The sequence below is a fragment of the Zalophus californianus genome, chromosome 3, assembly GCF_009762305.2.
Source record: "Zalophus californianus isolate mZalCal1 chromosome 3, mZalCal1.pri.v2, whole genome shotgun sequence".
NCBI lineage: Eukaryota > Metazoa > Chordata > Mammalia > Carnivora > Otariidae > Zalophus > Zalophus californianus.
Genome location: NC_045597.1, coordinates 1,376,725 through 1,404,633, shown reverse-complemented (window position 1 = coordinate 1,404,633; position 27,909 = coordinate 1,376,725). Strand labels below are relative to the sequence as shown.

The 27,909-nt window shown below is 51.1% G+C and overlaps 1 protein-coding gene across 2 annotated transcripts; it reads left to right on the top strand.

Moving 5' to 3' along the window:
- Window positions 1–464: 464 nt before the first annotated feature.
- Window positions 465–27,909, top strand: SPACA7 (sperm acrosome associated 7). Of its 2 annotated transcripts, none has more exons than XM_035726867.1 (7): window positions 465–638; window positions 3,878–3,937; window positions 8,143–8,244; window positions 9,127–9,234; window positions 11,651–11,722; window positions 25,523–25,603; window positions 27,740–27,909. In XM_035726867.1, the coding sequence occupies exons 1-7, from the start codon at window positions 551–553 to the stop codon at window positions 27,757–27,759; spliced, it is 531 nt and encodes a 176-aa protein (XP_035582760.1). In that variant the 5' UTR covers window positions 465–550; the 3' UTR covers window positions 27,760–27,909. The 2 variants fall into 2 exon arrangements, with proteins under 2 accessions (XP_035582760.1, XP_035582761.1); XM_035726868.1 differs by having other exon boundaries at window positions 466–638; window positions 27,743–27,909.

The following is a 27,909-nucleotide window of genomic DNA, read 5'->3' as shown; positions in this document are numbered from 1 at the left end:
GACCTGAGCCGAAGGCAGAAGCTTAACGACTGAGCCACCCAGGCGCCCGCCCTTAGGGTCTTGATTAATATCCCAGCCCTTCAGGCTTCAAGGTCTGTAGTCAGGGGAAGGCTCCAGAACAGGCACTGAGGGCACTTAGGGGATGTCTGTTACCCTATTGCCCCAGCCAGCCTCCTGGCTTCTTCTCAGTCACAGGTCCCTGGACACAACCCTCCCCACAAGGAGGGCAGGACCCGGCTCACTTCCTGCGGTGATGTCACAGGTCCCTGGACACGACCCCCCCACACAGAGGGCAGGACCCAGCTCACTTCCTGCGGTGATGTCACAGGTCCCTGGACACGACCCCCCCACACAGAGGGCAGGACCCAGCTCACTTCCTGCGGTGATGTCACAGGTCCCTGGACACGACCCCCCCACAAGGAGGGCAGGACCCGGCTCACTTCCTGCGGTGATGTCACAGGTCCCTGGACATTCCACGGTATCCTGGAGACCAAAGCAGGAGAAGCTGAGGGCCTTAGGGGAAGGTCTTCCTCCTTCAGCTGCAGGGAACATGGCAGGGAACAGAGGAGTGACCCTGTTTGTCCTGCTGCTGTCTTGCTGGCATGAAACCAAGCTCCAACCGATCAATATGACTTCAGGTACGGTCACAAGTGGATTATCGAGGCGGTAGAAACACTCGCCTCCCCGGGGCTGAATCCGGCCACCATGGCTTCTCCCTCGGGTCCTTCCCTACTTACCCAATTCATCATTTATTTCTGGGGGAGAATGGAGTGCACTGAACCGTTTTCTATCTTTGAAGCCTTTTTAAGCCAGAACTCCATAGGACGCAATCGCTTTTATTATGGAAAATGTGTCACTCGCCCAAAGTCGAGGAACAGAGCTTAAAGAACCCGCACCCCGGGCGTCAGCTGCACACCGCTGGGGTCCCGCACCTCGCGCGACACGCTCTCTCATTGCTCCTGGGAGTGCAGTAGCTGCGTCCAGTGGGCCCCGTCTTTCCACGCACACCTCTTCTTGCTAAGGGAAGCTGGTTTTCCGCCACATGCCAGCGTCCTTAACACGCAGGCACGGGCCGGATGCAGTCCCCTGCGGTCCCAGAGGCCCTCGCTGGGGACAGTTCCAATCACCCCCAGCGGGCCCCCGCGCACCCCTGGCTCCGACTCTCGTCCTGGCCCCTTCCGCGCGGAGGATCAGAGCAGCCCAGGGAGGCGAGGACTCGCAGGCTGTGAGGGCACAGGGCGGCAGGAAGGGGGTGCTCCGTGACCCCCCACTTCCCGCCGGGAAGCTCCGTGCTCAGGCGACCTGCCCCCCTCGTCCACCTTCCTCGGGGGTACCCAAAGATGGAAGGAAATGGGCCGGGACGGTGCCCCAGCCCCAGCTTCCCCGGGTGGACATGCAGGCCCTGGGGGGTCCCCAGGGGGTTGGTGCGGCTCTCCTGGGAGCAGGCGGGGGCTGGCCCCAGGCCCTGCACAGCGCTCCCCCTCCCGGCCTCGCCGTGCCCGCGCTGACCCGAGGGGCCGGGCCAGCTGTCCGGGGCCGGGGTGAGAAGGCAGGCGGTCAGGGAAGACGCGAACGTCCCCAGCTTCCTTGTCTTAAGGAAACGGAGCTCCCAGGCGCCTACGACAGTGTGACACGTGGGGGCCGAGTGTCGCCCATGGCACCGTGCGTGCCCCCAGCCGGCCCTTCCTGCTCACGACTGTCGCGAGCCCGCGTCCCCGGGGCCGGCCCCCAGCGCGGACGGACGGAGCGTTCCTGCGGCCGCCACAGCCAGCCTGCCCCTCCCAGACCCGCTCTCCTGTCGAGACGGGGAGCCCTGGGGACCGCTGGCCTCTTCCCCGGCTCGGAAGACCAGTTAAGGGCCGAAATCCTTTCCTGAAAGCGAACACTGGGGTTCCTTACGGCTCGCAGCCGGGGCGCAGGGCCCCGCACAGGCCAGCTGTGGCCACTCGCGCTGAACAAATGCACAGGCACAGAGACTGAGGGGTGGGGGGGACGCAGGAAAGCTGGTCTCAGTGAGGCCGACGCCGGGAAGACCGCGGGCTAGCACCTCCCAAGTGCCGAAACCACCCGCAGGTTTCTAGGAGGAAACGGGGGCCAGAGGCCGGCAGGTGCGGGCAGGTGGGCGGGAAGGTCAGGTGGGTCGGTGTCTCGGGGTCCGTCCCGGGCGGGCCGGCCTTACCCTTCAGGGGCAATGTCGGTTCCCATCCGAGGTTGCTTGGCCCTCCCCGTCTCTCGCCTGAGTGAAGAGATAAGCCCGAAAGAAGCACTTCATCAATTAGAAAGTTTGAGGTCAAAATGGAGGTAGTTGAAGTCCCCGTTCACGCTTCCGGGGGCTTACCGCCTGCACGGACAGCACTGCCGTCGGCCACACGGGTCGGCCTGACCCCGAGGAGAGATGGAGGGCGGCAGCCGTGGGCCTGGTTTGCCTCGTTTGCCCCAAATTAACCAGAGCACAACCGCCGAGGTCCACAGGAGCCCTTCCCGGTGGCCAGGTTGGGCACTGTGCAAATACGGAGGCGGAGGGGCCAGGGGATCCTGGTAACTCCGGCGTCTGGCGGTTCTAAGCCCAGAGACTGTCAGTCGGGGGTGACAACAGGCGAAACACATCCCGGCAACCGCAGTTGACGCACTTTAAAAACCGTGCGCATATTATAAAACATAAATATTTTTCTGCACACGCTTACTGGCTGACTCGCACAATACTTCCATTATAATTACGGGACAGACACAAAATGAAAAGAATATTTTTAACAAAGTGCTTGCAGACGCAGCTGTACCCATTCTTAATGACTCATTAATGCCTCATCCAGAGAGAACTGTACTTTTGTTTGCTTCGTTTACGGAAGGTCAGCACACTGGGAAGCGATTGTCATCTCAGCGCAGACCTTTTTACATAGATTTCCTGCATTGTTCCAAGCCCTCTGCGCGCAGATGAGTCCATTGGTATGCAGATTGTCCATCATTAAATCCATTTGAAAATCAGCGTCGTCATTGGTTTACTGTTGGAACCCGAGCGTCTACAGACGCCTTGCTCTGCAGCCGGTGGCCCTGCCCGGCCGGTCCTGGGGCTGCCCTCTCCCCTCCGGGAGCCTGCGGCTGCCGGGGGGCTGGACGAGAGGCCGACCTGGACCTCGAGTCGAGGACAGGGACCAGGACCGCCCCACTCTGAGCCAGAAGAGTGGCAGGGAGCCCCTGGCTGGTGCTGCTGCCGCGGGAACCCGCGTCAGTCACCACACACAGCTGGGTCCCCAGCACGGCGGGTTCAGGCCAGCGAGGCTGTTGGGAAGGCTGCAGCTCAGGCGTCCAGGGACCCCACGGAAGTCTGCCGTCTGGCCCGGCCAACTCCCCCATGAGACCCCGCGTCTTACCTGTAGACAGACCGCCTGGAGTGGCTGTGCTGACGAGGGGGAGAGAGAGCCGGTGGCCGGTGTGTCTGGGACCCCCTCCCCACCGGGGAACCCCAAGGGGAACAGCACTCCACACTCCCGTTCCCCAAATCCTATCCCGAAGCCTCCAGTCAGCGAGGAGGCGACCATGTGCTTTTTACACAAGGACATGCGTGTCCCTCTTGGCTGGCTGTCCTCGGAGCTCTGCACGGGCGGCTTCCTGGGAGCCAGGACGTCTGTTCCCCTGTGAGGGACGGCGCCAGGGAGCGCTGCCCAAGAGGGCAGGAGTCCGAGCGCAGGGGCAGGGCGCATCACTCCAAACACAGCCCCTCTGCTCGCCGCTTCCCAGATGCGAGCGCGGTCCTGGGAACCCCGGGCAGCACCCCTCCCCCGCAGCAGGCTGGTGGGCGCCCCAAACGGAGACTATTTAGAGAGAAGCCAGCGCAAATTCATGAACTGTTAAACTATTAGGGTATTTATTTCCCCCGTAGGTCCAACCACTGAAATGCCACCCAGTTCAAAAAGTCAAGAGGATATGCCTGGAGTATTTGGTAAGGAACCTCCTCATATCAGCATCCGGTCTGTATCTGGAAGGGTGGGTGCTTGTCAGCGGGTGTTTCCCAGATAATCTGGTGCTCCTTGCACAAGGTGGAGGGGTGCAATTCAGTTTGAGGCTAGAATCACATTCCCTGTGGCCCTTATCTTTAATGCTTACACCCGAAGAGTCAAGCTCCCAAGAAGTTAAGAAAGAAGTAGAATTTTAGGCCTTTGGACCAAAGAAGGGCCTTGGGACATCCCTTCTGAATGTGAGGTCGTGGGCCAGCAGGGCTGAGTCACCGGGAGCTCGTTAGCAATGCCCAGAATCGGAATCGAGACCTGCCCGGAAGTCCTGCCGTGCTGGGAACCTGGAGGCTCACAGGGCTGTCCAAGAGAAATACAATGCAAGCCACAGATATCATTTTAAATTTTCTAGTAGCTGTATCTTTTTAGAAGAAACAGGTGAAACTAATTTAACCACATTTTATTTGATGTTACTGTTGCAGTGTGTAACAACATAAAAGCACTCAGGAGATATTTTCAGCCTTTTATCACACTCAGTCTTCAAAATCTGGTGTGCACTTTGCAACCAGAGGACATCTCCATTGGACCAGATACGATCCACGTGTGTCCATGTGGCCAGAGCTACAGAGCCTGCCATTCTGGTCCAACACTCATCTTACATTTCGTAGAAGTGAAGCCTAGAGAAGCCCTCTGAGCTGAGAGAGGGGGCTCGGGGCTGGGAACTGGGGGTTCCCTTCTCTCTGAGAAGGAGCCTGGGAGCATGACGCTGGGCTGCCCTCCTGGCCTAGAAACTCAGAGAGCAGAGTTCTGAGGACAGTGCCTGCCTGCTGGGTGACGTGGACCCTTCCCAGCAGCGCCTTTGCCAGGACCCTGGGCTTCGCCCCATTTCCAAGTCCGGTGTAGCAGAGGCTTGGGAAATCCCTTCTGCCTGCCAGAGAGATGGTGGACAGACAGAGAGACAGGTAGATCGGCAGATTACATGAGCGAGGGAATGAATGAATGAACGTTCTAGTTCACTGTGGGGTGGCCACCGGCCGCTCACCTAAGCAATCCTGTCTCAGAATCAGAAGACGCGGTTCTGACGCCCACAGGTTCCTTCCTGTGTCCCTGCAGCAGAGCCTGTCTGTGAGATGAAATGGTAACATCGGCTCTGTGTGTGGTCAGGGCGTGGAGAGAACTCGGGTACATGGAGGACTCTGCCCCGCGCAGGTGTGCGTTAGACACCCTTCAAACGCTACCTTCGGGTTAGGGAGACTGAGCTCCGGGCCGGACCTGGAAGGGCAACCGCGAGTCCCGGGAACCGGCCGGGCAGGAGCGAAGCACCCCCGGTCGGAGAGGTGGCGGCCGGTACTCCTAAGTTTCCTGGCGGGTCCGACAGTCTCGGTACCCGCAGGATTAGTCCCCAGCACCCACTCCTTCCTGTGGGCCGGCCACCCAAGGTCCCAACTACCTGGGAAAAAGAAAGCATAGAGTCACTGGGATTTCTGATGACGTTATGGGGGCTCATCAACTAAAGCCCAGAAGGGGAACCGAGGCTCCTGCCCCCCCAGCCCCCCCCCCCCCCCACACACACACCTCTCCCGGGTGGAGAGCGGGAAGCCGTGAGAGGGAGACATCCGTGTCTCTGGAGACACGCGAAGTCCACCAAGTGAGAACAGCAGGGGCTGTGGACTCAGAGCTCCCTGCAGCAGGCCGTCGGCCAGGCCACCGTCACGTGCGTGTGGCAGAGACCCGGGCAGGTGGGGCGGGGAGACCTCAGGGTGGCACAGGGACAGCTGGTGGGGGGCGGCTGACATGGGCACCAGCCGGAGACGGCTCAGGGGGTGACGTGGACGCCGGCCGGGACACCGGGCAGCTAACCAGAAGCAGGTCCCGTGGGATGGGTCAGGGAAGCACCCTGGGCTTTCTCTGGTTGGTCCCAGGACTCAGAACATCAGGGGCAGGTGGCCCCGGGGGGCCGGGGGTGTCTGGTTTCCAGGATTGCTGCTGGAATCACCTTCCTGCAGGGGTGACTTCTCGACGGCAGCCCGGCTGTGTGGGCTGGTCTGTGGCTGACACAGTGGGCTGGTTTTTTTTTTATGTAGGTCTGGTCATTGCCCATTTGTATACTCAATATCTCATTTTCCAGAAAAGAAAAATGTAACCATAAGAAATTAGGCATGATCTGGAGACAGTTTTCTCACTTGCACAACCTGTCGGGCTCCCTGAAGGTTTTTGGGACAATCAGATGCACAATGCTTCTGGAGGCTGTTGAAAGGTTAGGTTTTGGCTTGCTCCCCTCCTGCTCTGGAAGTGGTGTGAAGTCCGCTGGCTGTGGGCTCCTCTTGGTCCTGAGGACGGACACTGTCCACGGCAGTGGGGCTGTCACCGCCTGCTTTGAGGACCTCCCAGGACGTCCGCAGCTGATGGTACTTGGTGTCCCCAGGAAGCCACTGCAGCCTCCTTCCCAAGGAGGACTGGTTCCAGCAGCACCCACTTCTTTGTGCCGCTCAGTCGGACTCCTGTCCCCTGCCGGTCCCCGCCTGCCTCAGGGCCCCCTTGACCTCAGCCCCTGGTGGGTGCTCTGTAAGGTGCAGTGCACGGTCACACGTGTAGAGCCCTGCCCCTCACACATGGCCGGTTTGCTCAGGACAGAGACTAGGGGCCAGGGCTGGGCCGTCCTTGACCTCCGGGCACCTGGGCAGTTTCTGGTACACAGTAAGTGCTCAATAAATGTTTGTTATTCACATGAATAACTTCTCTGAGACCCAAAATCTAACTAGACACCATGATTTTTAGGGACTTAACACTGTGAGTCTTCTTCTGCATTATAACTGGCCCAGGAGAGCGGCCGAGGTCTTCCCAAGGTGGAAGCCGGTGTAACCAGAGCAGGGCAGCAGCGAAGAATGCCCCTGGCCACGTGAACAGAGCCAGAGCGCAGGGGCTCCACACCGAGGGGCTGCGCTGCTGTGTTACCAGCCACTCAGTGACGTCCAGCCACGTCCCTGAGGTCAGCCCGGCCACCCCTTGAGCTCACGCCTGTGGTCACGGGTGGTGTCTGAAGCCCCAGAATGGTGGCCACTCCCAGGGCAGGAAGAAGGAAGGGTAGAGGTTGAAGCACGCGCTGTCTTTGCCAGGAGAAGCGACGTTCGTCTCGGAGCCCTTTGCACGCCCTGCCCCGCTGGGATGCACACATGGCCCCAGGGCAAAGTTCAGGGTCTGTGGGGAGAGGAAGGAGGACAGAGCGGCTGAGGAGGAAAGCTGCAGAGCCGCACAGAGCGTTTCCCCGGGCATGTCGGCCAAATCTTGGTTTCCAGTGGCACTTGAGGTCTTCTCCCCCTGAACTCATGTATCTCCCATGACCCGGAGGCACGGTGGACAGCCGTGTGCTTTGCCCAGGACCTCAGGACTCCCAGGATGTGGCACTTGCCTGCTGAACCAGGAAAGTCTGGGCAAACCCGGGCAGGTGGTCACCCTGCTGGATGGGCTCCAGTCCCAGTGCGTGGACCAGCCAGTTAGGGTGCCCGCTGGGCTGCAGAGATAGGGTGACTTGCTGCTGCCCCCTTTTCCTTTGTATTTAGCCTCCATCATGGTCCCCAACCGTGCTAAGTGCTGTCCATGTACACTGCTTTATGTGAACCTCCTAACAAGCCCAAGGAGATAAACACAGACCCATTTTGCAGATGAGAAAACTGAGGCTCCAGGAGGAAGCTGCCTGGATCACGGTCCAGTGAGAGCAAAACCAGAACGTGGGCCCCCTCTGTCGGACACGAAGTCCGGTGCTCTTTTGTTAAAAGCTTCCCGGGAGAGGTCAGGAAGGCGCAAGGGGAGAAAGCAATGCTGCGTCATGCAGAAATCAGGAAGGACACCGTGCTCACACGGGGACGGCCTGGGGAAAGTCTCAGAGCAGACGGAATGACGGGGGCAGCGAGAAGTGTGACTGCACCTGGGGCCAGGCCTCTGGCATCGTGTCTTTGGGGGACAGTGCTTATTCGTCCAGGGTATCTGGATGGTCTCAGGTTTCAGAAACTGTTGAGGGAGGCAGTGGTCTCCCACCCAGACAAGGTTCTCTAGGAAGCCAAATCCCGTCGGCATGGTGCTCCTCGAGTCCCTGTTTCTAGTCCCTGCTTCACAGACCGCCTCAGGTCCGCATAGAGCAAAACGGTATGGGTCCTGTACCGCTGCCTTTAACATGTCCTTGTGTGCTTTTCCCAAGATGAAATTCTAGTCCGAGAGATGCTGGATCCAAATAAATCATCAATGGCTGGAAAACAAAGGATGGCATCAACAATATCAACAAAATTATTCATGGGAAAAAGCAAGTATACATTCTTAAACTTATAATTGTGTATATTCCTGGGTCTGTGGTGGTGAAGACACAATCCCATCATTCTGCTTTCTTTAAGGCCAGCTATGTCTGGGGCAAAAACAAATGAAATGTGAAAGAGACAGTTGTCCCAAACCATTTCTAAACCTTCCCGAGACCGAGGAGATCAAGCCCGGGTGGGCAGAGACGAGTTCCCTCTATTTTGGGCTGGTCTCTGGGGTGCACGTGCAAGCAAGGTCTTGTGCTCAGGCTGCGAATGGGGTTTAGCCACCGCAGGAAAATGGGGCACATGGAAATAGGAACTTTCAACTACCAGCACACTGACGCGTACCTAAGCCTTGGAGAGAGTGGACGGTGACCATGACCCCATTCCACGGGGGATAAAATTAGGGTCTGAAGCACTTATCCAAGGCCACCTGGTTGGTAGTGAGCAAAGACAAAGAACGTGCTTTTCCAAAGTGCAGCTTCATGGTGTTCAGAATGCACATAGACCCATGAACCAGCTCGTGGAGAACCAAGGCTGAGTGTCTGGGTGACACCGGCTAAGGGGAGGGCTGGGTGTCCGAAATCTACACGCAGCGCATGAACCACAGTCAGCAGCAAGACGGTTCAGCCTTGTCTGGAAATTGTGCATCCAGATGTAAATTCCAGTGCCTAGGATTAGCATCACCCAACATCTGCCGAGGCCCACACGGCTGGGTGCAAGGCGGTCAGATGATGCCTGACTCTCCTACATTTTAACTTTCCAAAGCACATTTTCAGTAGAACTTGAACACTCCATTAGCACTCCGTAAACTACGGTGTGGACCACAATGTCCGTATGTGTGTAATCAAACAGTTGTTTCCTTATTTTTTCCATGTTGTTCATCAAAGATTCCAACCTGGATGAGAATTTTCAAGTTGGTGCTCCTCAGAATTATCATGGACTCCCAGATAATTCACAGTTCTCTCTTGGCAGTGAGGACAAAATTTTCAATAACGGTAAATGCAACCCGCCAATCCCCTACCTGCGTGGAGGACCCAGTGGGGAGGACGGGGAAGCCAGGCAGGGGCAGATGGGGACAGCCCCCTCATGGAGGATGAAAGTGTGGCTGCACAGGGACGCAGCCCCACCCGACGTGGGCAGATTTCCGGCTCTGTCGAGGAACCGCCAGCCGCCCACCCCTGCCCACGACTCTGACCCCGGGAAAGCAGGGCCTGGAGGAGGAAGGCAGGAAGGTCCCTGCAAGCAGGGGGCCGCCCAGAGGAAGGGCCTCCACACTGCCCGCCCCTCCCAAATCCAGCGAGGTCAGTGCCCCTCCTAGGGGCGGGTGGGGAGAGCCAGTGCCCCCTGCCAGCCAGGGAGGCCCCCAGGAATGGGGAGAAGCGTCCCTCCAACAGCCGAGGTGGCTGACATGGATTCCAGTTGGCCAAGGCTCCGAGGGGTGCCGCGGGGTGACAGATCTTTCCTTTACCCTGAAGACTGCACAGAAGAGAGGTCACCTGTGCAGCTCATGGGACACCTGCCCTGCGAGGTGTGGTGCTGGGCCCTGAGGCAGGACCTTGTCAAATGGCAACTTTCTGCCTCTCTCTCTCCCTCTGTGTTTATTTATTGGGATTTTTGCCCTGAGGAAGAGCTTGTCCTATATTTACTCATTCATTCCTTTGTTCCTGCCTCTTTGGCTCACCCCAGATTTGCCCTGGGGGCTCCTTCCATTTGGTTCTTTGTCTTGTTGATGCGCCCTCCTCTTGAACACCTCCCTAATTTCTGGCGCTGTGAGGCCTTCTAGGCTTCTAGGCCTTTCCCTGCCCCAGCCCTGGAGTCTGATTTCTTTTCCCAGAGGACAGAACTTAGAAACGAAGACATGGGTGCCGGGCGGACTCGAGGAGAATGCCAATGCTTCCAGCCTCCCTCCACAGGCAGGGCTGGAAAATGTGTGACCACACACAGAGACACATGCACATGCAGACACACACCCGTGTGCACACAGAGGGGCACAGATACGTGCACATGCAGACAGAGAGGCACACACATGGAGACACACAGACACACCCGTGTGCACACGCAGATGCACACAGAGAAACAGACACGTGTGCACGTGCAGATGCACATAGAGATGCACAGTCACACACATGCGTACACGCAGATTCACAGAAAGGCGCACACAGAGACACATGTGTGCACACACAAATGCCCACAGAGGCACACACACATGTGGGCGCGCACATACGCACACAGAGGCACGCACACACAGACACACAGGCATATGCACACAGAGAAACACCAACACACTCACGTGTACACATGCAGACACACAAAAAGACACACACACGCGTGTGCACACACAGATGCACACAGGCGTGCGCACACAGAGACACACACACACACATACAGAATTATATCGAACTGTCGCCCACTCTCTTTCTCTACATAAAACCACGACTTCAAGCTGATAATCTGATTCCACCCAATATCACAGGATTCCTCCAGGCCTCCTTCCTGCTCCTTTGCAACTCTTTGTTAAAAATATGGCTCCCATTTTCCACAATAATTTAAGCACTGCTTAGTCCTAGAGGCTTAGAATTTGCTACCCTGCACCCCTGGAAAAATCAAATCTGCCAACAGGAGAATGGTGTTTATGAGGAGTTCTTTCTCTCCAAAAATATGTAGTTTGCAAAGTCACCTAGAGTGGGTCTTTCCTCCTGCCCATTCTCTGCACATCTTTCTTAGCTCGTTGCTACTATTGGCATATTTTTTTGGTCTCCTTGTGCTGTTGATTTTAGATATTTATATTTGAATATGTGAGCATTACCGTGGTTTTAAAAGTCATCACAATAGAAAAAGGTACATACCGGAAACTACTAGCAGCCCACCATGACGTGCATCCCCAGGGCACCAACCCCAAGAGTCCTGTGTTCCCTTTGACACAAATGAGGAAATAAGCATACACTCACATCTCCGTCCCTCATTAGATGAAGGTGCTCACCGTAAATTCCCAGCTTCTGCCCTGTTCCCTGCACACTCTGTGCCAAGAGCCGCTCCAGCCTGTCACAGAGAAGGAAATATGGCTCCTGCCCACGTGTGGTCTTTCTACTTCCTTCTATTTACATTGTTTCTGCAGTTAAACATGATGTTGCAAGGAACAGCCTGGTGTGCATGTGTTTGCCTATTGTTGGACACGTAAATTCTCATAACTGGGAGGCTGGGTCAGCAAACGAGTAAATACATATTCTTAATAGTCAGATGACATCTGACATGATGCTTGCATGATAACTTTCCAGACCACATTTTTAGATTAAACTTGAAAATGATATTGGCATTTCAACTTAAAGTTTTAAAATAAAGTATCAGACAAAACCTTCATAAGTGTGTAATCAAAACAATGTCCACCTGTTTTTTCCATGTTCATCATCAAAGAACCCAGCATTGATGAGAGTTACCAAATTGCCGGTCCTGAGGGTTATGGTGAATCACAGTTCTCTCCTGCCGGTAAGCACAGACTTTCCAAGGGCTGTAAAGGCTACTTGGTAACCACCCTGCCTACGTGCCGGGGAGACCCAGGGCGGGCCAGTCATCTGCCTTGCTGGTTATGAATGAGAACGGTTCTACCACCATGTGCTTTACCTGTTTTATTTGTGGGTGTGAGTGCTATTGATTTCTGTAGGGTAATTTCTTGTTCTACTGTCTTACTAAATCATTTTACTGCCTCAGTTCAGTTTATCATTGATTCTTTAGGGTTTTCCAAATATACTGTGTTGTCAGGTACAAATAGAATTTTCTTCTTCTTTACCAATGTTTTTGCATCTCATTGGTTTATCTAATTGCATTGGCTCATATTTCAAGAATAATGGTCAAAAGTAGCAGAGTTAGTGGGTTTCTGTGCCTTGTTCACCATCTTAGCTAAAATACCCCTAGTGTTTAGCTAATAAATAAGATTCTGGCCCTAGGACAAAGGCATACATATTTTAACATCTGAAGAAAGTATCCATCAATTTTTTTACATTTTATCACAGTCTTTTTCATTCTTTGGCAATACTAAATTTTTTTTTTTCTTTAGGCCTAGTAATGTGAATGGTGCATGAATGGATTTTCCAACATTGAGCCAACCTTGCATTCCTAGAATAAATCTTACTTGGTCATGTTGATTATTTTGGATTCTGCTCCTCAATGTTTTATTTAGTATTTTTGAACCCAAATACAGTTCATGGGTGTATATTAGTCTGTACTTTTTCTGTACTCTTTATCAGGTTGAAATGTCAATGCTATACCTAATTCACAATAAAGAATTTAAGTGTTTTCCCTTCCTGTTTGAATCTCTTAGATGATTTAGAGCACTGAAACCATCTGGTCTTTTCAGATCTGTTAGAAATGCCCTGTGAAACCATCTCCTTCTGCTGTTTTTTCTCGGGTAGTTCCTTAGTAACTTTTTCTGTTTCTTCCAGGAAAAGCGATTCATTTAGTCTCTCTTAATCAAATGGAGTCAATTTTAGCAAACTCCATTTCCCTAGAGAACGGCCCATTTCTTCTGTGTTCTCAAATGTATTTGCATGGAGGTCTCTAAATCAACTCATTATTTTAAAGATCTCCTTTGTGCCCACTGCTATTTCCTCCTTGTCATTCTTATTTTATAAATATGTGCTTTTTCTTTTTCTTTCTAATCAGGCAAACTAGTAGCTTGTCTATTATTTTTTTTTCCCAAAAGCTAGGGTATTGACATATTAACTAACTTCACTGTATTTCCATTTTGCATTTTATTAATTTCTACCTTTGTCATTAATATTTCCTTTTTTATGCTTTTTTTATAGTGCACTTTGTTGCCTGTCTTCCAGTTTTAGAGCTGAGTAATTCATTTATTTCATTTTACTAATAAGTGGTTGGTGCTCTGCTCCTTTAAACATAACCCATAGATTCTCATACATAGTGTTTAAATATCATTATTTTCCAGAAATTCTGTAAATTTTAGTTTGCACTTCCTTTTTACCCAAAAGTTGTCTAATAAAATGTTTTCCAATTTTTAGGTGGTAGGACCTTTTCTCTTTGTTTCTGTTAATAATTTCTAGTTTTTATTATACTATGATCAGGAAGTGTTTTTAATAGTTCCACTTTGTGGTTGACTTATGTTTTCTCTGCAACCTGACATATTATCAATTTTTATGAATATTACACAAGCCCTTGAGAAGATGTGTCTTCTGCTGTCAGGATAGGAAGGGTGCTTGGTGTGTATTTATCACGTCTGCTTATCGACAATGTTGTTGAGCTCCCCCTCTGCTTCCCTATTATTTTCTCCCCTGATTCTTTTACTAGGATGGTGTGCAAATTCCCCCACTATAAATGTGTTTTGTGTGTGTATCCTTGCATTTCTTGTACAAGCATGATTTTTCCTTTACAAGCATGATTCTTGTGACGTTTGGTGTGTGGATTATCATAAGCATTATCTCTTCATTGTGAACTCTAGCTTTCAGTATTAAAAAGAGCCCTTCTTTGTCATGTTTAATGCTTTGGGGCTTAGATTTTACTTTCTCTGATATAAGGATTGCCACGATCTGCTTTCTTATTATTTCAATTTACCTGCTGTATTTTTGTCCATTTCTTCATTTTTAAATAACTAAGCTGTATCCCTGTAGGTATACAATATATACTTGGATCTTTTGTCAGCCCTTTTAATTAAAAGGAAACTGCATCGTGAAGTCCAAAGCCTCCCTCCAGGGAAGGGTCGAGAAAACTGAGTCTGAGCCTGCATCACTTCTTTGCTTCTCTCACTTCCTGCTATAGCCTGAGTCAGACCTTCTAGTATTTTAGAAAAAGCTAAACAGAAGGGTTAAGGCAGTTCCCAATTCAACTTGGCTCCTAAAAAATGAGGGGAAGATGTAAGGTGGAGCTGGGAGCATTGGTTTCCTGGGGAAATCGAGGCTGGTTTGCTTCCATGCTCCCCCCCCCACTGGTCACAGGAGCCCTTTGTGACCCCTCCCCCATGGACTATGGCCTCCTGAGGGGGATGTCGTGTCCTCCTTGCCACCCCACACTTTGCACGGAGCAGGTGTCTGTGGGTTCTGGATGAATTAACAAAGCGTCACAGCTGAAGGGGACCCCGAAACCTTGGGGTTCATTTGAGCCCAAGACCGGCAAAGATGCTGCTGGGGAATATGTGTGGAGAAAATGTTGATTCATCAACACCGAGAAAAGGCAGAATTCCATGACATTCTCACAACTTCACGAGCAACTGAAAGGCCATTCAAGAGTCACTGCGTTGCACGAGGCGCTGGTTCTGGGCCCACAGACGAACCGCTGAGCCCCTGGCCCCGCGGTGCTCCTGGGCTCGGCGGGAAACAGGCCAGGAAGACGGCGGCCCGGAGGAAGCCAGCTCTGGAAGAGCAGGTGGGAAAAAGAGGAGCTCGTGGAAGGCGAACCACAAGACGAGCCTGGCAGAGAGGAGACACGAGACAAGGCAATGGGAGCATCTGGAGAGAAACCACCGCCTTCGTGGGCGCTGGCACCACCTTTCCAAAGGAAGAGGTTCCCTCAAGCGGGAGGTTTTCAAACTGCTACCATGAGTGGGCCATGAAATCAGCTTTCGGGGTTGGCACAAGAAGGGGAAGCAGAGCACACGTGCTGATGGCACTTGTGTTTCCCGAGACAGAAAGACCTAGGCCATGACAACTCCCTCCCCGCCGCCGGGGGCTCCTCGCCGCGCCGCAGGGCAAGCGGGCTCCAGGTGCGCTATCCATCTGGGCACCTGGGCTCGGTTCTTATGTCGGTGGGAATGCGGGACGCAGGAACAGATTGTCTCTCCGTCCTGGGGGCAGGAGTCCCAGATGACGGGCAGCAGCTGGTTCCCTTGGAGGCCGTGAGGTGTGTCTCCCATGCTCTCCCAGCTCCTGGTAGTTTCCCCAAGGTCTTTGGGGTTCCTTGGCTTATAGAAGACTCTCCCTGACCTCTGCCATGTTATCACGTGGCCTCCTCCCTGTGCGTGTATCTCTGTGTCCATAATGACACCAGTCATATGGGAATAGGGCCACCCTGTTCCCAATGTGACTGCCTCTAACTAGTCACAGCAGCAACAACCCTGTTTCCAAAGGACACCAACACATGGCCTCTAGGGTGACCCATGACCCCACTGGGCAGCAGATACCTACAAGCCAGTGCCTGGGAAACAGGCCACGGGGTTTCCCCACTGAATGTGGACTGCATTAAAAAAGCAGTAAATACTTTGCCATTTTAATTTAATTAAGAAATAGTGGGAGGCTCAGAGGAGCCCTGTCTTCTTTGCTACACTGTTTCCGTCATGGTCGTCCGGGCCCTCTTACCCGGCACTGGCCAGAGAAAGGAGGGGAATGTGGGTCCCACAGGGGCAGCAGGGGCAGGTTGCCAGAAGGTTGCTTCTGAGTGATCAGTGTCCGGGCCCCTTAGAATCTCACACCCACCATGGGAGCTCTTCTGTGAGAGGCTGTGGTCTGGCAGGGAAGTGACCTTCCAGAGTCTTCCCACTCCTGAGCCAAGACTGACGGGCCTTCAGTTTTGTCCAGCTGCTGTAACAGCAAGAGCATTCCATGTCTCATTCGTGGGCTGAACCTGTTTTTGCCCTGAGCTTCATTGTTGTGGACGGGAAATCAGGAGGAAATTCAACCAGCACCGTGTTGCCCACAACCATGATGGCATTACCTCCAGGGGCCCTTCAGCCCCTCATGGCAGGAGAAAGGGCCCCCCAAGCCAGTGGTCCCCATGGCTGCCCACAGGCCGCGTGTGGGTGTAGGCACGGAGGAGGGCGGGGGTAGGTGACTTGTGGCTGGGCCTGACACTGTCACGTGTGGATCTTAAGCTCCCAGCCAGGGGTGGCAGCCCAGACCGCCAGCGTGGGAAGCCGCTCTCACTGCCTTCCCTGATCTGGAGAAGCGGATTTTGCGGCCAGTGAGAGAGCAGCCGTCTCCCAGAGGACGACTCCTCCGCAGAATTCAGACACTCTGCCTGCAACCCCGCAATGCCATCCCCCCCCTCCCCGCCGCCGAGGCCCAGAGCACTGCAGGGAGGACCCAGGACAGGCAGGCTCTGGAAGGTGCTGTGCAGGCCCACGGTAATGCATACAGCAGGCATTCAGCAGAGTCACTGCTGAACCCAGCATCCACCGGATCTACTTTCTCCCCAGAAACCATGCGAACGTAGCCCCCTCCACAGAACAAGCAGACGGTGGGAAGATGTCCAGTGTGGCGGTCACTAGACAATGATGATGTAGGGGCGGAGGCACAGACCCATGTGCAGACACACGCCTCATCTGAGGGAAAGAGAGCTTCCTGTCTAAGATGATCTTCTGGCCTGAAAAGCTGTTTCTTCAAGTCAGTAACTTCTATTCTTCCTTGGGAGGACCCGGAGGAACCCACAGGGATGCCGCACGTGTTCTAATGGAGGCTCTCTTGTCCACTCCCCTCGTGCTTACCCATACTCCTCTGCATGCGTCCGTGGAAGGGGGCAGACCGTGGCCACACTGGGGGTTGTGACATTCACCGGACTGTGAGCCCCTCCAGGAAGCCTCATGCACGGTGCCCCCGGGCCCTTGTATCTGGCTCCCAGTCACCACTGACTCATGTTTGCAGAGTCGGCAAGTGAGCAGATGAACAGTGCGTGTAGTTGTCAACAGAGCGTCGTCATGAAGGTAACTGTTCCTCTGGGACCGTGATGAGCATTGTGGTAACGGTGATGCTGCTGCCCTGGGAGGGCTTGCGGTGTGCCCGGCACTGTCACCTCTGAAGCACCCCCTCGGCCCTCACAGCAACCCTGCGTCAGCCCATTTCCCAGATGGGGGCTGTGAGGCGGCAGACCAAGGTTCTCACCCTAGTGGGCCCCGGGGCCTGCTCCAGATGCCGGCTGGGAGTCACACCCGTTCCAAGGACACCTAGAGAACCCTGTGCCAGCCCGTTTCCCACAGCCGCCCAGAACAGTCAAGACCAGCTCTGCTGACTAGTTCTTGGCTTTTCCGGCTCTGTGGGCGGCCCAGCACCCCTACCTCCACCCTTCTTGTCTTTCGCTTGGCAGATCCCACCTGCTCTGTTAATGTGCTGGAAACGTCGCCAGGGAGAACAATGAGGTGGTGATTTACCTTTCAGGTGTTCACTGCAGGAAATGATTTCCATCTAAGAAGCCAGCAGGGAGCGCTTCCTGCCTCTGTGGGGACTCAGGCGTGGGGACCAGGAGCCCTGGAGCCCTGCAGAGCTTGGCGCCCCCAGCAGGCATGACCATCCGCAGCCTTTGTGGGCAGATTCATCTAGAACTTTCTCCTGCTCACAGAAATAAAATCATCTCCCCTCAAGGGTTCTTGGGCAGTCAGTTTTCCTGATGTTCTCTTCCCTTCAGCACGGACTTAAGTACAAAGTGGAGTTTTGCTTGTCCGTCGTCCAAAACCCCCAGAGTTTGCAGTGATTTCGTCTAAACTACATTAGAAGTCAACCCATATTATTTGTGGACAAATGGTCCCCTTGGAAAACAGTCATCGTCTTTGTCTCTGGCCAGCAGTGGTTTGGGGGACTTGGGGGCTTCGAAATTGGAAGGAATGAGTCATTTATAACACCTCCCTGAGGACTAACGGATTAGGCTGAGCCATTAGAAATGACGGTGCGGTCACAGATGGTCCGACACCGGTCCCTGCAGCCCTTTCAGGGGCCCCCGCGGCTCAGCGCAGCTGGGGCGCCCCTCGGGCTTCCCTCCTCTCTGTGCTCGGCCCTCAACACCCAGGCTCCGCCAGGAGCAGACGTGCATGCTGCTCCTGTTGCCGCAGGCGGGGCATCTCCCCCGGACAGGCTTCCCTGAGCTCCAGCCTCCGCCCCAAATGGACACACAGACAGGCTCACAGAGCCTGTGCACCTTTGTTCCACACGCCGAGCCACCCCAAGTGTTTTGGACCCGTTGTTCAGGGGTATGCTGAGCTCCACCACTGCCTTCCCCCAAAGACATAAACCTATAGTGAACACGGCACCGGCCTCCTGAGCCACGCCTCGGGATTGTGAGTCAAAAAGGGTTTAAAGTAGGCTCCAAGGAATGAATCTCTAATGTGAAATTCTGGCCTCACAGCAGGGCACCTCTCAGGAACTCACTGGCTCTTCTTCCTGGGCTGGAATAGTTCTCTTAGGCTACTAAGTGGTAGGATGCCACTGATCATGTAATAGGACCTTTCCCTGATGCATGATCATTTTCGGCTTGATCTTAACCCCGGTTCTTACTGGTATTTGTCATCTTCCGATGGGAATCTAGCTAACCCTCCTGACATCTTTCTGGGCTAACGGGGGTGCAAATGGACAAGTTTCTGTGAGGCATGGGAACGTGGAACACAGTGCAGGCAGAGGGTAGGAGCCCGTCAGACCCTGGCTCCCCCTCTTCTTGGCTAAGGTAAGTGACCTCCCCTCTCTGAACCTACAGTTCATCGTCTGTAAGCCAGGGTCAGAGTGCCTAAAGCAGTGGGGTTGCTGGGACGAGTAAATTGGATGACAAGGTAAGAACGTGGGGCAGATCCTGATTCGTAAGACGCGTTAGGCCTTCCTACTAGACGTCCTGTGTTTTGGTAAGATACAGTGCACTATAGTGAAATTCATCCTCATTACAAACTCACATAACTTGCACCACAAACATGACACAGAAGAGGTGCATCACCCAAAAATTCCATGCTCTCTGTACTCCACTCCTTCCACCACCTCCAGCCCTAGCATATACTCACTTGTAACCTGTTTCTATCATTTTCCCTTTTCCAGAACGTCATATACCACGTATACCGTGCAGACTTTTGAGTCTGGTTTCCTCAACTCGCACAACACATTTGAGACTCATGCACATCTGCCCATCGCTGTTCCTTTCTTTCCATGGCTGAGCAGTGTTCCCTGGTGGCTGCCGCTGGCTTACACATCATGCACCAGCCAAATGACATCTGGCTTGTTTCCAGGCTTGGGAATTACAAATAAAGCCCCTGGAAACATTTGCATACGAGGTTTTGGGTGAATGAAGTGTTCCTTCGTTTAGGTAAACAGCTAAAGGTGTGGCAGCTGTGTTTTACCTCGTAAGGAACTGTTAGCGGAGTGAGAGCTGCCCTGGGTCCTCCTCAACACTTACTGTAGTGTTAATCTGCATTTCCCCAATGACTAATACTGTTGAGCATATTTTCATGTATTATTTGCCATCCAAATATCTCTTTTGGTCAAGTGTCTTTTCAAATATTTTGCCCATTTTCATGAGTGTTTTCTTACTTTTGAGTTTTGAGAGGTATTTATATATTCCAGATACGAGTCCCTTGTGAGATGTGTGACTGGAAAGATTGTCTGCCGGTCTGTGGCTCATTGCATAGCAGTGTCTTTCAAAGATCAGGAGTTCTTAGTATTAGTCAAACTCAATGGATCAATTTTCATTTTTGGTATCAAATATAAGAAATCTTTGCCTAATTCAAAGTCACAAACATTTTCTATGTTCTTTTCTAGAAATTTTGAAGTTGTAGATTTTACATTTAGGGCTATGATCCATTTTGAGTTAATTTGTATATATGGTGTAAGGTCAGAATTATTTTGTTTTGGTTTGATTTCTTGCATAATTGAGGTCCAGTTGTCCCAACACCATTTGTTGAAAAAAGAAAAAACTCATCTTTCCCTGTTGAATTGCCTTTGCACATATGTTGACAATCAGTTGATCTTATTATACATGTGGGCCTATTTCTGGGATCAATTTCGTTCCATTGACCTAGGATCTACTCTTCTTCAGATGGCACATTGTCTTGGTCACTATATATTGATACCAAAATTTGAAATCAGGTAGTGTGAATCCTCCCACTTTGTTCTGATTTCCAAAGTCAATTAGGTTATTCTGGTCTCTTTGTCTTTAAAAACAGCTTGTTAATTCCTGCAGAAAATTTTGTTGGGACTTCGGTTGGGATTGCTACAAATCTATAGATCGGTTTGGTGGCACTGACTTCTTAACAGTATTCAGCCTTCCACACTCATGAATGACGCCATTCAGGGGCGCCTGGGTAGCTCAGTCCTTTGAAGGGTCTGACTTCAGCTCAGGTCATGATCTCGTAGTCCTAGGACTGAGTTCCATGGCAGGCCCCCCACTCAGCAGGGAGTCTGCTTGTCCCTCTCCTTCCTGCTCCTCCTCCCGCTAGTGCTTGCTCTCTGTCTCTCAAATAAATATGAATGACACCATTTATTTAGGTCCCTTTCAATTTTTCTCACCAGTGTTTTGTAGGGTTCAGCATGAAGACCTTACGTATATTTTATTAGATTTATACACAAATATTTCATAGTCTTGGCATTATCATAAATGATATTGCTTTTTAAAATTCTGACTTCCAATTGTTCATTTCTAGTGTATAGAAATGTGATTGTTTTGTACAAGACTCTGCACCCTTCCACCTTGCTCCACTCAATCTTCAGTTCTGGAAGCTTTCCTGTAGATTCCTGGGGATTGATTACATAGTGAAGCATATCATCCGTGAATAGATTTTTTTCCTTTCCAATACTTACACCTTCTATTCGTTTTTCCTGCCTTACTCCGCTAGCTCCAGTACAATGTTGAAGGTTAAATACAAATGGTAAGAACAGACATTCTTTCCAACTTAGGTGTATCCATTGTGGGCATAGAGAACTTTTTTGTAAAAAGTCAGATAATAAATATTTTAGTCCTTAAGGGCAATATGGTTCCCTGTTGCAACTACTTACCTCTGCCACTGTAGCACAGAAGTAGCCAAAGACAATACATAAAAGAAGGGTGTGGCCACATTCTAATAAGACTTTATTTACTGAAACCAGTGCTGATCCATATTTGGCCTATAAGCCATAGCTTGCCAACCCCTGATCTATTGAAATGATCAGTTGGTTTTTGTTTATTCTGTTCATATGGTGAATTACGTGTCTTGATTTTTGAGTGTTGAACCAGACCTGTATTTTCAAGATAAACCCATGATACAGTTTCCTTTTTATATATTTTCGATTCAATTTGCAAAAATTTAGTTAAGAATTTTTGCATCTATATTCATGAGTGATGCTGGCCTATAGTTTTTTTCTTCTCTGATGCTTTTGTCTAGTTTTGGTTTCAAGGTAATGGCTTCACAGAAGGAGTTGGGAAGTGTCCCCTTTTCTTCAGTTTTCTAGATATGTCTGTATGAAATGGATATTGCCTCCTCCTAAAATGTCTCATAGAATTTACCAATGAAGACATTAGGGCTTATATTTTCTTTGTGGAAAGATTCTAAGTACATATTTTATTCCTTCTGTAGATAAAGGGCTATTTAGTGTCTCTATATCTTCCTTAGTGAGCTTTGGTAGTGCATGTCTAGAGGAATTTGCTCATTTCATCTAAAGAGTAAAAGTTGTTCATAATAGTTTCTTATTACACTTTTTAATGTTTGCAGGAACTATAGTGATGTCAGCTCTCTCATTCTTGATACCAGTAATTTCTGCCCTTTTTTTTTTATCCCTAGTGGTCTAATTAGTAGTTTATCAATTTTATTGAACTGCACAGAGAACCAGGCTTTTGGTTTCATTTTTCTGTATTATTTTTCTATTTTCTATCATAGTCATTTCCTCTCTTAATTTTATTATTTTCTTTCCTCTGTTTATTTTGAGGGTTTTTTCCTCTCCTTTTTAAAATGACTTGTTAACATGAATACTTAGGTTGTAGATTTGAGACTTTTCCTCTTTTTTATTATGAACGTTCAGTTCCTCTTAGCTCTACTTTAAACTCATCCTACAGATTTCACTATGCTACGTTTTTATTTTCATTCAGTTGAAAATGCTTTATAACTCTACTTTTAAATTTGTGCTTTGACCTGTAGGCGATTTAGAGATGTGCTATTTCATTTTCAAATATTTGGAGACTTTTCCAATACCACTATGTTATTGATTTATGATTCAATTCCGTTTTGGTCAGAAAACACACATTATATGACTTGGATGTTTTTGATGCATTTTTAAAAACTTTCCATATGGCCCCAAATATATCGTACTTTAGCAAGTATTCCATGTGCACTTGAAAAGAATGTGTATATGTTGTTGATTTGTGGAGTGTTTTATAAATGTCAATTAGATCAAGTAGGTGAACCACCATGGTCAAGCATTCTATATCTTTATTGAATTTCTGTCTCCTTGTTTACTCAACTATTAAGAAAGCAGAATTGAAATCTCAGATGACAACTGTGGATTTGCGCACCATATCTTTTGGCTTTAGCACTGTTCATTTCATGTACTTCGAAGCTCTTTCATTGCGTTTCATCTGCATGCATAAAAATATGGAATTGTTATATCTTCTTGATGAATTACTGCTTTAACATTAAGAAATGACCCTCTTTATTCCTAGTGATATTCTTTGCTCCTAAAGACAGTTTGTCTAAAATTTAAATAGCCACTCTAGCTTTCTTTTGATTAGCATTTGCCTGGGTGATCTTTTCCATCACTTTATTTTCAACCTACTTGTGCTTTATATTTAAAGTGGGTTTTTGTAGGCAGTGTACAATTAGGTCTTGCTTTTTTTATGTAATCTGAGAATTTATGCTTCTTGAACATATGGGATATGGTGTTATGATAAACTTTAATAGCCCTGCCTTCTAATTCTATTATCTATGTCATTTCTGGGTCACTTTTGATTGATTAATTCTTCTCATTATAGATCTTTTTTTTATAGATCATATTTTATTGCTTATTTTCATGCCTGGTCATTTTTGTTTGGATGCCAGATACTATAAATTTCACTTTGTTGAGTGTTACATATTGTTGTATTTTAAAAAATACTAGCAAGCGGGCGCCTGGGTGGCTCAGTTGGTTAAGTGACTGCCTTCAGCTCAGGTCATGATCCTGGAGTCCCGGGATCAAGTCCCACATCGGGCTCCCTGCTCAGCAGGGAGTCTGCTTCTCCCTCTGACCCTCTTCCCTCTCGTGCTCTCTCTCTCTCATTCTCTCTCTCTCAAATAAATAAATAAAATCTTTAAAAAAAAATACTAGCAAGCTTTGCTCTTGAACCCAGTTAAATAACTTTGAAAGAGTTGATCCTTTTGAGGTTCTCATTTAAGCTTTGTTAGTTAAGACCAAGCAGTACTTATTCTCAGGGGACTATTCCCCGATACTGAGGCAACAGAACTCTGAGTATGCCTTGTGTCTAATGAGGCTTTTTATGTGTACCAGTGGGGACGCTGTCTGCTTCTGGCCTGTGTGAGTTCTGGAAATTGTTCTGTCACCCTTTTGGGGGGTTCTTTTTCCATCCTCAGGCTTCCTACGGCTTCTCACTGACCCGTACTCAGCTGGAGACTTGAGACAACCCTCTGCAGGTCTCCCAGTTCTCTGACCTCTCTAGCTGTTTTGGCCTCTCCCACTTCCATCTCCTCCTGGCGAGACCACAGGGCTCTGCCTATGTCCTCACTTGTCATGCTGACGAAACTCTCCAGGCAGGAATGGGAGCAGTCATGAGGAGCCTCTTGTCAATTTCTCTTCTCAGGGATCATGTCCCTTGCTGCCTGTTGTCTGATGTATGGGCAATCATTGTTTCCTATCTTTTTTCCTAGTTTTTAAATTAAATTGGGAGCATAAACCTGGTCCTCGCTACTCCATCTTTTCCATGCATGAAAGTTCAGATAGTGGACTTTCACCCATGTGGTTCCATTGGGAATCCTGTAGCTATGAAAAGCCCTGCACTTCAACTCTGACAGAAGCTTCAGGACGGCCTGAAAGGATTCTTTCCCAGCCGGGCCTCACACCATCTCGGTGACCTCAGGCAAAGCTGCTTTGCCTCACGGGGGTCTCATCTACAAATGGAAAGTAAACATTTCCCCCAAGCCCCATCAGGTGCATTGATGTTCACATGGAACCACACCTACATAGGGACCCTGTAAATGTTACCATGATATGTGGAATCCTAAAGGCTATAGATTATACTCCACAAATAAGCAAAATTAAGATGCAAAAATTTTTATACTTATTGATGAATTCTATGTTGCCATAAGTCAGCCAGCCTGAATTGTCTGCCAAAATTTCCTGAGCTATTTCCTCTTAAAAAAATGTAAATGTGGCTTGAAACATTCAGGGAGAGGATGATGCTGGCAACAATCTTTGTGGTATAGATTATCACTGGAAGACACAGAAACGGATGGCAATCTCGGCCTCCCGGAGAAAGCTGGAGATGAGCGGTCAAGTATTGGAAATGGCCTTACTTTCCACAGACCTTCTTTTTCAAATTTTAAAATTCTACCATGAGCTTATAATACTTTTTACAAATATGAATTTGTTGCCTTAAAATAACTTGGGAGTAATATTTTAAAAGCCTAAAGCAGCTTGAAGACTCTGCAGAGAGCTTCCCTGTCTTGTTGCCAGAATAACCAACAGCCTGTGTGGTTTCCAGAATGTCTGAAAAGTCTTCATGACCCAAAGCACCACTCCTGACATCCAGAATGTGCCTGCACTTCAGGTTCTATTACCATCTAAGTGTCCCATGGGACACATGTAATTTTATGCCATAATCATTAATTTCCTATTGGCGTTAGCGTCAACAAAAGATTCACTCACTCGCTCAATAAATACCTACGGAGCACCTGCTAGATGCTTATAGGTAAAGAAGGGGTTGTTCTTTTCTAAACACCCGCAGAGCAAGGGGAGATGCAGACCAGCCAGCAACAACTTAGGATTCATATGCTGGACAAATAGAAATGTGCTAAAGTTAAATTTTTCTTAAGTGTTCCTGGCTGTGTTCAAATGGAGTTTTGGGAGAACTTCAGGGGGGTGGGTCTCCTTGATACACTTTGAAAGTAGGGAAGGTCAGGAAGGAGAAGGGGGTGAGAAGACCCTGTGGGCCACAGTTAAGGCTGCATCCTGAGGAAGGGAGCCTCAGAGGCTGGGTGCTGCTCTGCATGGGCCCTCTCCCACCCCGACTCTGTGGTGCCGGCGTCCACCCTGGACCCAGCCCATGAACCCACAATCTGTCCCTCTCCCCAATGGCAAGACCAGTCCCACACAATATTGGTAAAAAGGCCTGGACAGGGCAAGGGTAGGGGTTCGCCCTTTTGAGGAGTGAGATGTGTTACAAAATATGTGTCCAGATGCAAGGACAGCATCCAAGTGACCAGGAGCATCACCCACAGGGGGAACCAGGCAGGCGCATCCCCAGAGGGTAAGGAGAAAACAGAGAAAGTATGACGAAAGCAAGTCTCCACCCAGTGCCAGAGCATAAGCCATACACTCTTGGTTCTGGGCCCCCTGAAGGCCTCTGAAGTTGCAAAGGAGAGATGTTTGGGGTCACGGTTCATGATCGATCAAATCGTGATCATTGTACTTGTTTTTTCCACAGGAAAGAAGAACTCACAAAATGAGCAATATAAAAAGCTATCAATTCTGGACAAAATCCTTCAAAACATTGGAAAAACTTCAGGTAAACTGGAATAATAGATAAGTGGCTCCTTATGCTGGGACGTCCCCCGCTGTGAAGAGAAGTAAACGGTCTGCTCCAGGGAACTGCTCTCTGGAAGGGGCAGGTGACTCAGTCCCTGAGCAGACCGGCAGGGAGCCCCCGAAGGGCTTTCCTGTGTTGTCAGTGCGGGACTCCTGGCCCCCCCGAGTCCAAATCCGAGGAGTCACGGACCACGTCCTGGGTGCGTGGGGCTGCCGTCATACACCTTGCGGCCAGGCCCAGGAAAGTCCCCAAACCTCACTGCAGGCAGCCTTCCACCTGGGGCTGAGCCCCACACCCCCACACCTGGGGCTGACCTGCCTGATGGCGGTCAGGCACCCCTGACCTCCATCCCCTGACCCCCTGCCCTTTCAAGACAACTTCCTAGTTACTGAGGTTGGTCCACAAATTTCCCCCTAGTGGCTTCTGTCCAGGCCCCATGCTTCTCCCTGGAACTTTCCAGAACACCTCTGAGCCTCTTCTCCAGGCCAGTCGTCTCCTGTCTTCCCAGCCACTCCCAGGTAGACCCTGTAGTCACATAGATGGTTCAAATCAACACCTCCAGCCTTCTACCTACCACACCCCCGTGGTGCACCCTAAGACCGGCTGGTTTTGGGGACGCATCACACCCTAGTTTCAAGCTAGTGTTCATGAAGACTTGCAAGGATTTGTAAATGTGACCGCTGAGCCACACGCATTGGCTCCTTGTAGATCCAAGTAGATCCAGGACCAAACATTTAAACCCGGCCAGCTTCGCCCACCTTCACCTAGTGCCCACTGAGCACCTACCATGGGCCGGGCACCATTCAGAGTTCTCGGGATTTCACACTGCAGACACAGACGGCCCTGCCCTCGCAGAGCCCACATGCCAGGGCACCGTTAGGTCACCTCTCTGCTCCAGCCTGTTGGGACCCTTCTGGGTCTCCCCTCCTTTGTCGCCTGTTCTTCCAAGCCCCCGATCATGCTCAATGCGGCCAGCCTGCCGTCTTGCCCTTTGTGTAAATGCCAGCCAGGATGGAGTCCCAGACACGTCACTAGAGACCTCCCGGTTGTGAGAGTTGTCACCAAGCACAGCCAGGAGCCACTTGGACGCTGCGGGGCCAGAGCCAGCCCTGGGGCCTTGAAATCCCAGCCCCCCTCCCCGGTCAGCACCTCCCCCCAGCAGGACTCCCCCCAATAATTGGAGGTAGAAAGGGAGGTTAGTGTTTGCTCCATTCACTGCAAATTCACCGACGTACTGACATCCAGCCAATTTCTGCTGCTTTAGGCAGACTTCGTGAGAGACTTCTCCAAACTCCCGGTTCCCTGGGACTGGAGAGTCCTGTCATGAGAACAATAAAGTCTCCAATGGCTCCAATGTCTAAGGCAGGGCCTTTCCACCTGATGAAGCCCCTGCAGGCTGGCCCTGGGCCTGGATGTCTGGGGGACGGGCAGCGGACACTCCTCGAGGGCCAGGGCTGGGGCCCCAGCAGTGCATGGACAGGAAGGACCAAGGTCCTTGACCTCCAGGAGCCCGACGTCACAGGAGTGGGTCCACAGCGGGTGCCCCCGAGGGCAGGAGGCCCCCCCCAGCCCAGCCAGCAGAGCTCGGAGGAGCCCCCACTGGGTCTGCGGGCAGAAGGCAGCGGCAGGGAGGCATTAAAGGGTGCAGGCTGCTCCCCCACCCCGTCCTCCTCTCTCTGTGACTGCCTCTGTGTGGGTCACGGCCCCGTGCTCTCCCCAAGGTGCTGCCAGTTCTCTCCCCCACCTGGCTCACTGCCAACCTCACCCGAGCCCACACCTGCCCCTTCTCCCTCCGGCAAGGAACACTGCCCCGTCAGCCCTCACCTCTCCGGCCTCCGTCTTGTCCGCTACCATCCTCTGCGCGTCTGCAGGGTGATGTCCGTCGTGCAAGCTCATCCCGCCCCCCCCACCCCTGCCCAGGACCTTCTCCTCCCGCAGCTCTGTCCAGCCCCCACAGCCCCTGAGACTGCAGCCCACAGACCGGGGACGCTGGAGGCTGGCTCCACGATCCTCTAGTTCCTGCGGCTGCAGGACTCCCTGGGAGGGTCCAAAAGGCAGGCTCATGGGAGCAAGCAGAGCGCATCGAATTTCTCAAGGAAATCTCCTCTCTCCAAGCAGGAAACTCTCTCCAGTAAGTGGAAGGGAACGGGGAGGCTCTGAAGAGGTGCAGAGGACAGTCAACACGGCCATCTGCTCTGAAGGAGCCCCCTCTATAGGAAATCCAGACTTTGTGAGACCCCACAGCCCCTCAGGAATAAAGAGCATATATGTACACATGTTGTTAA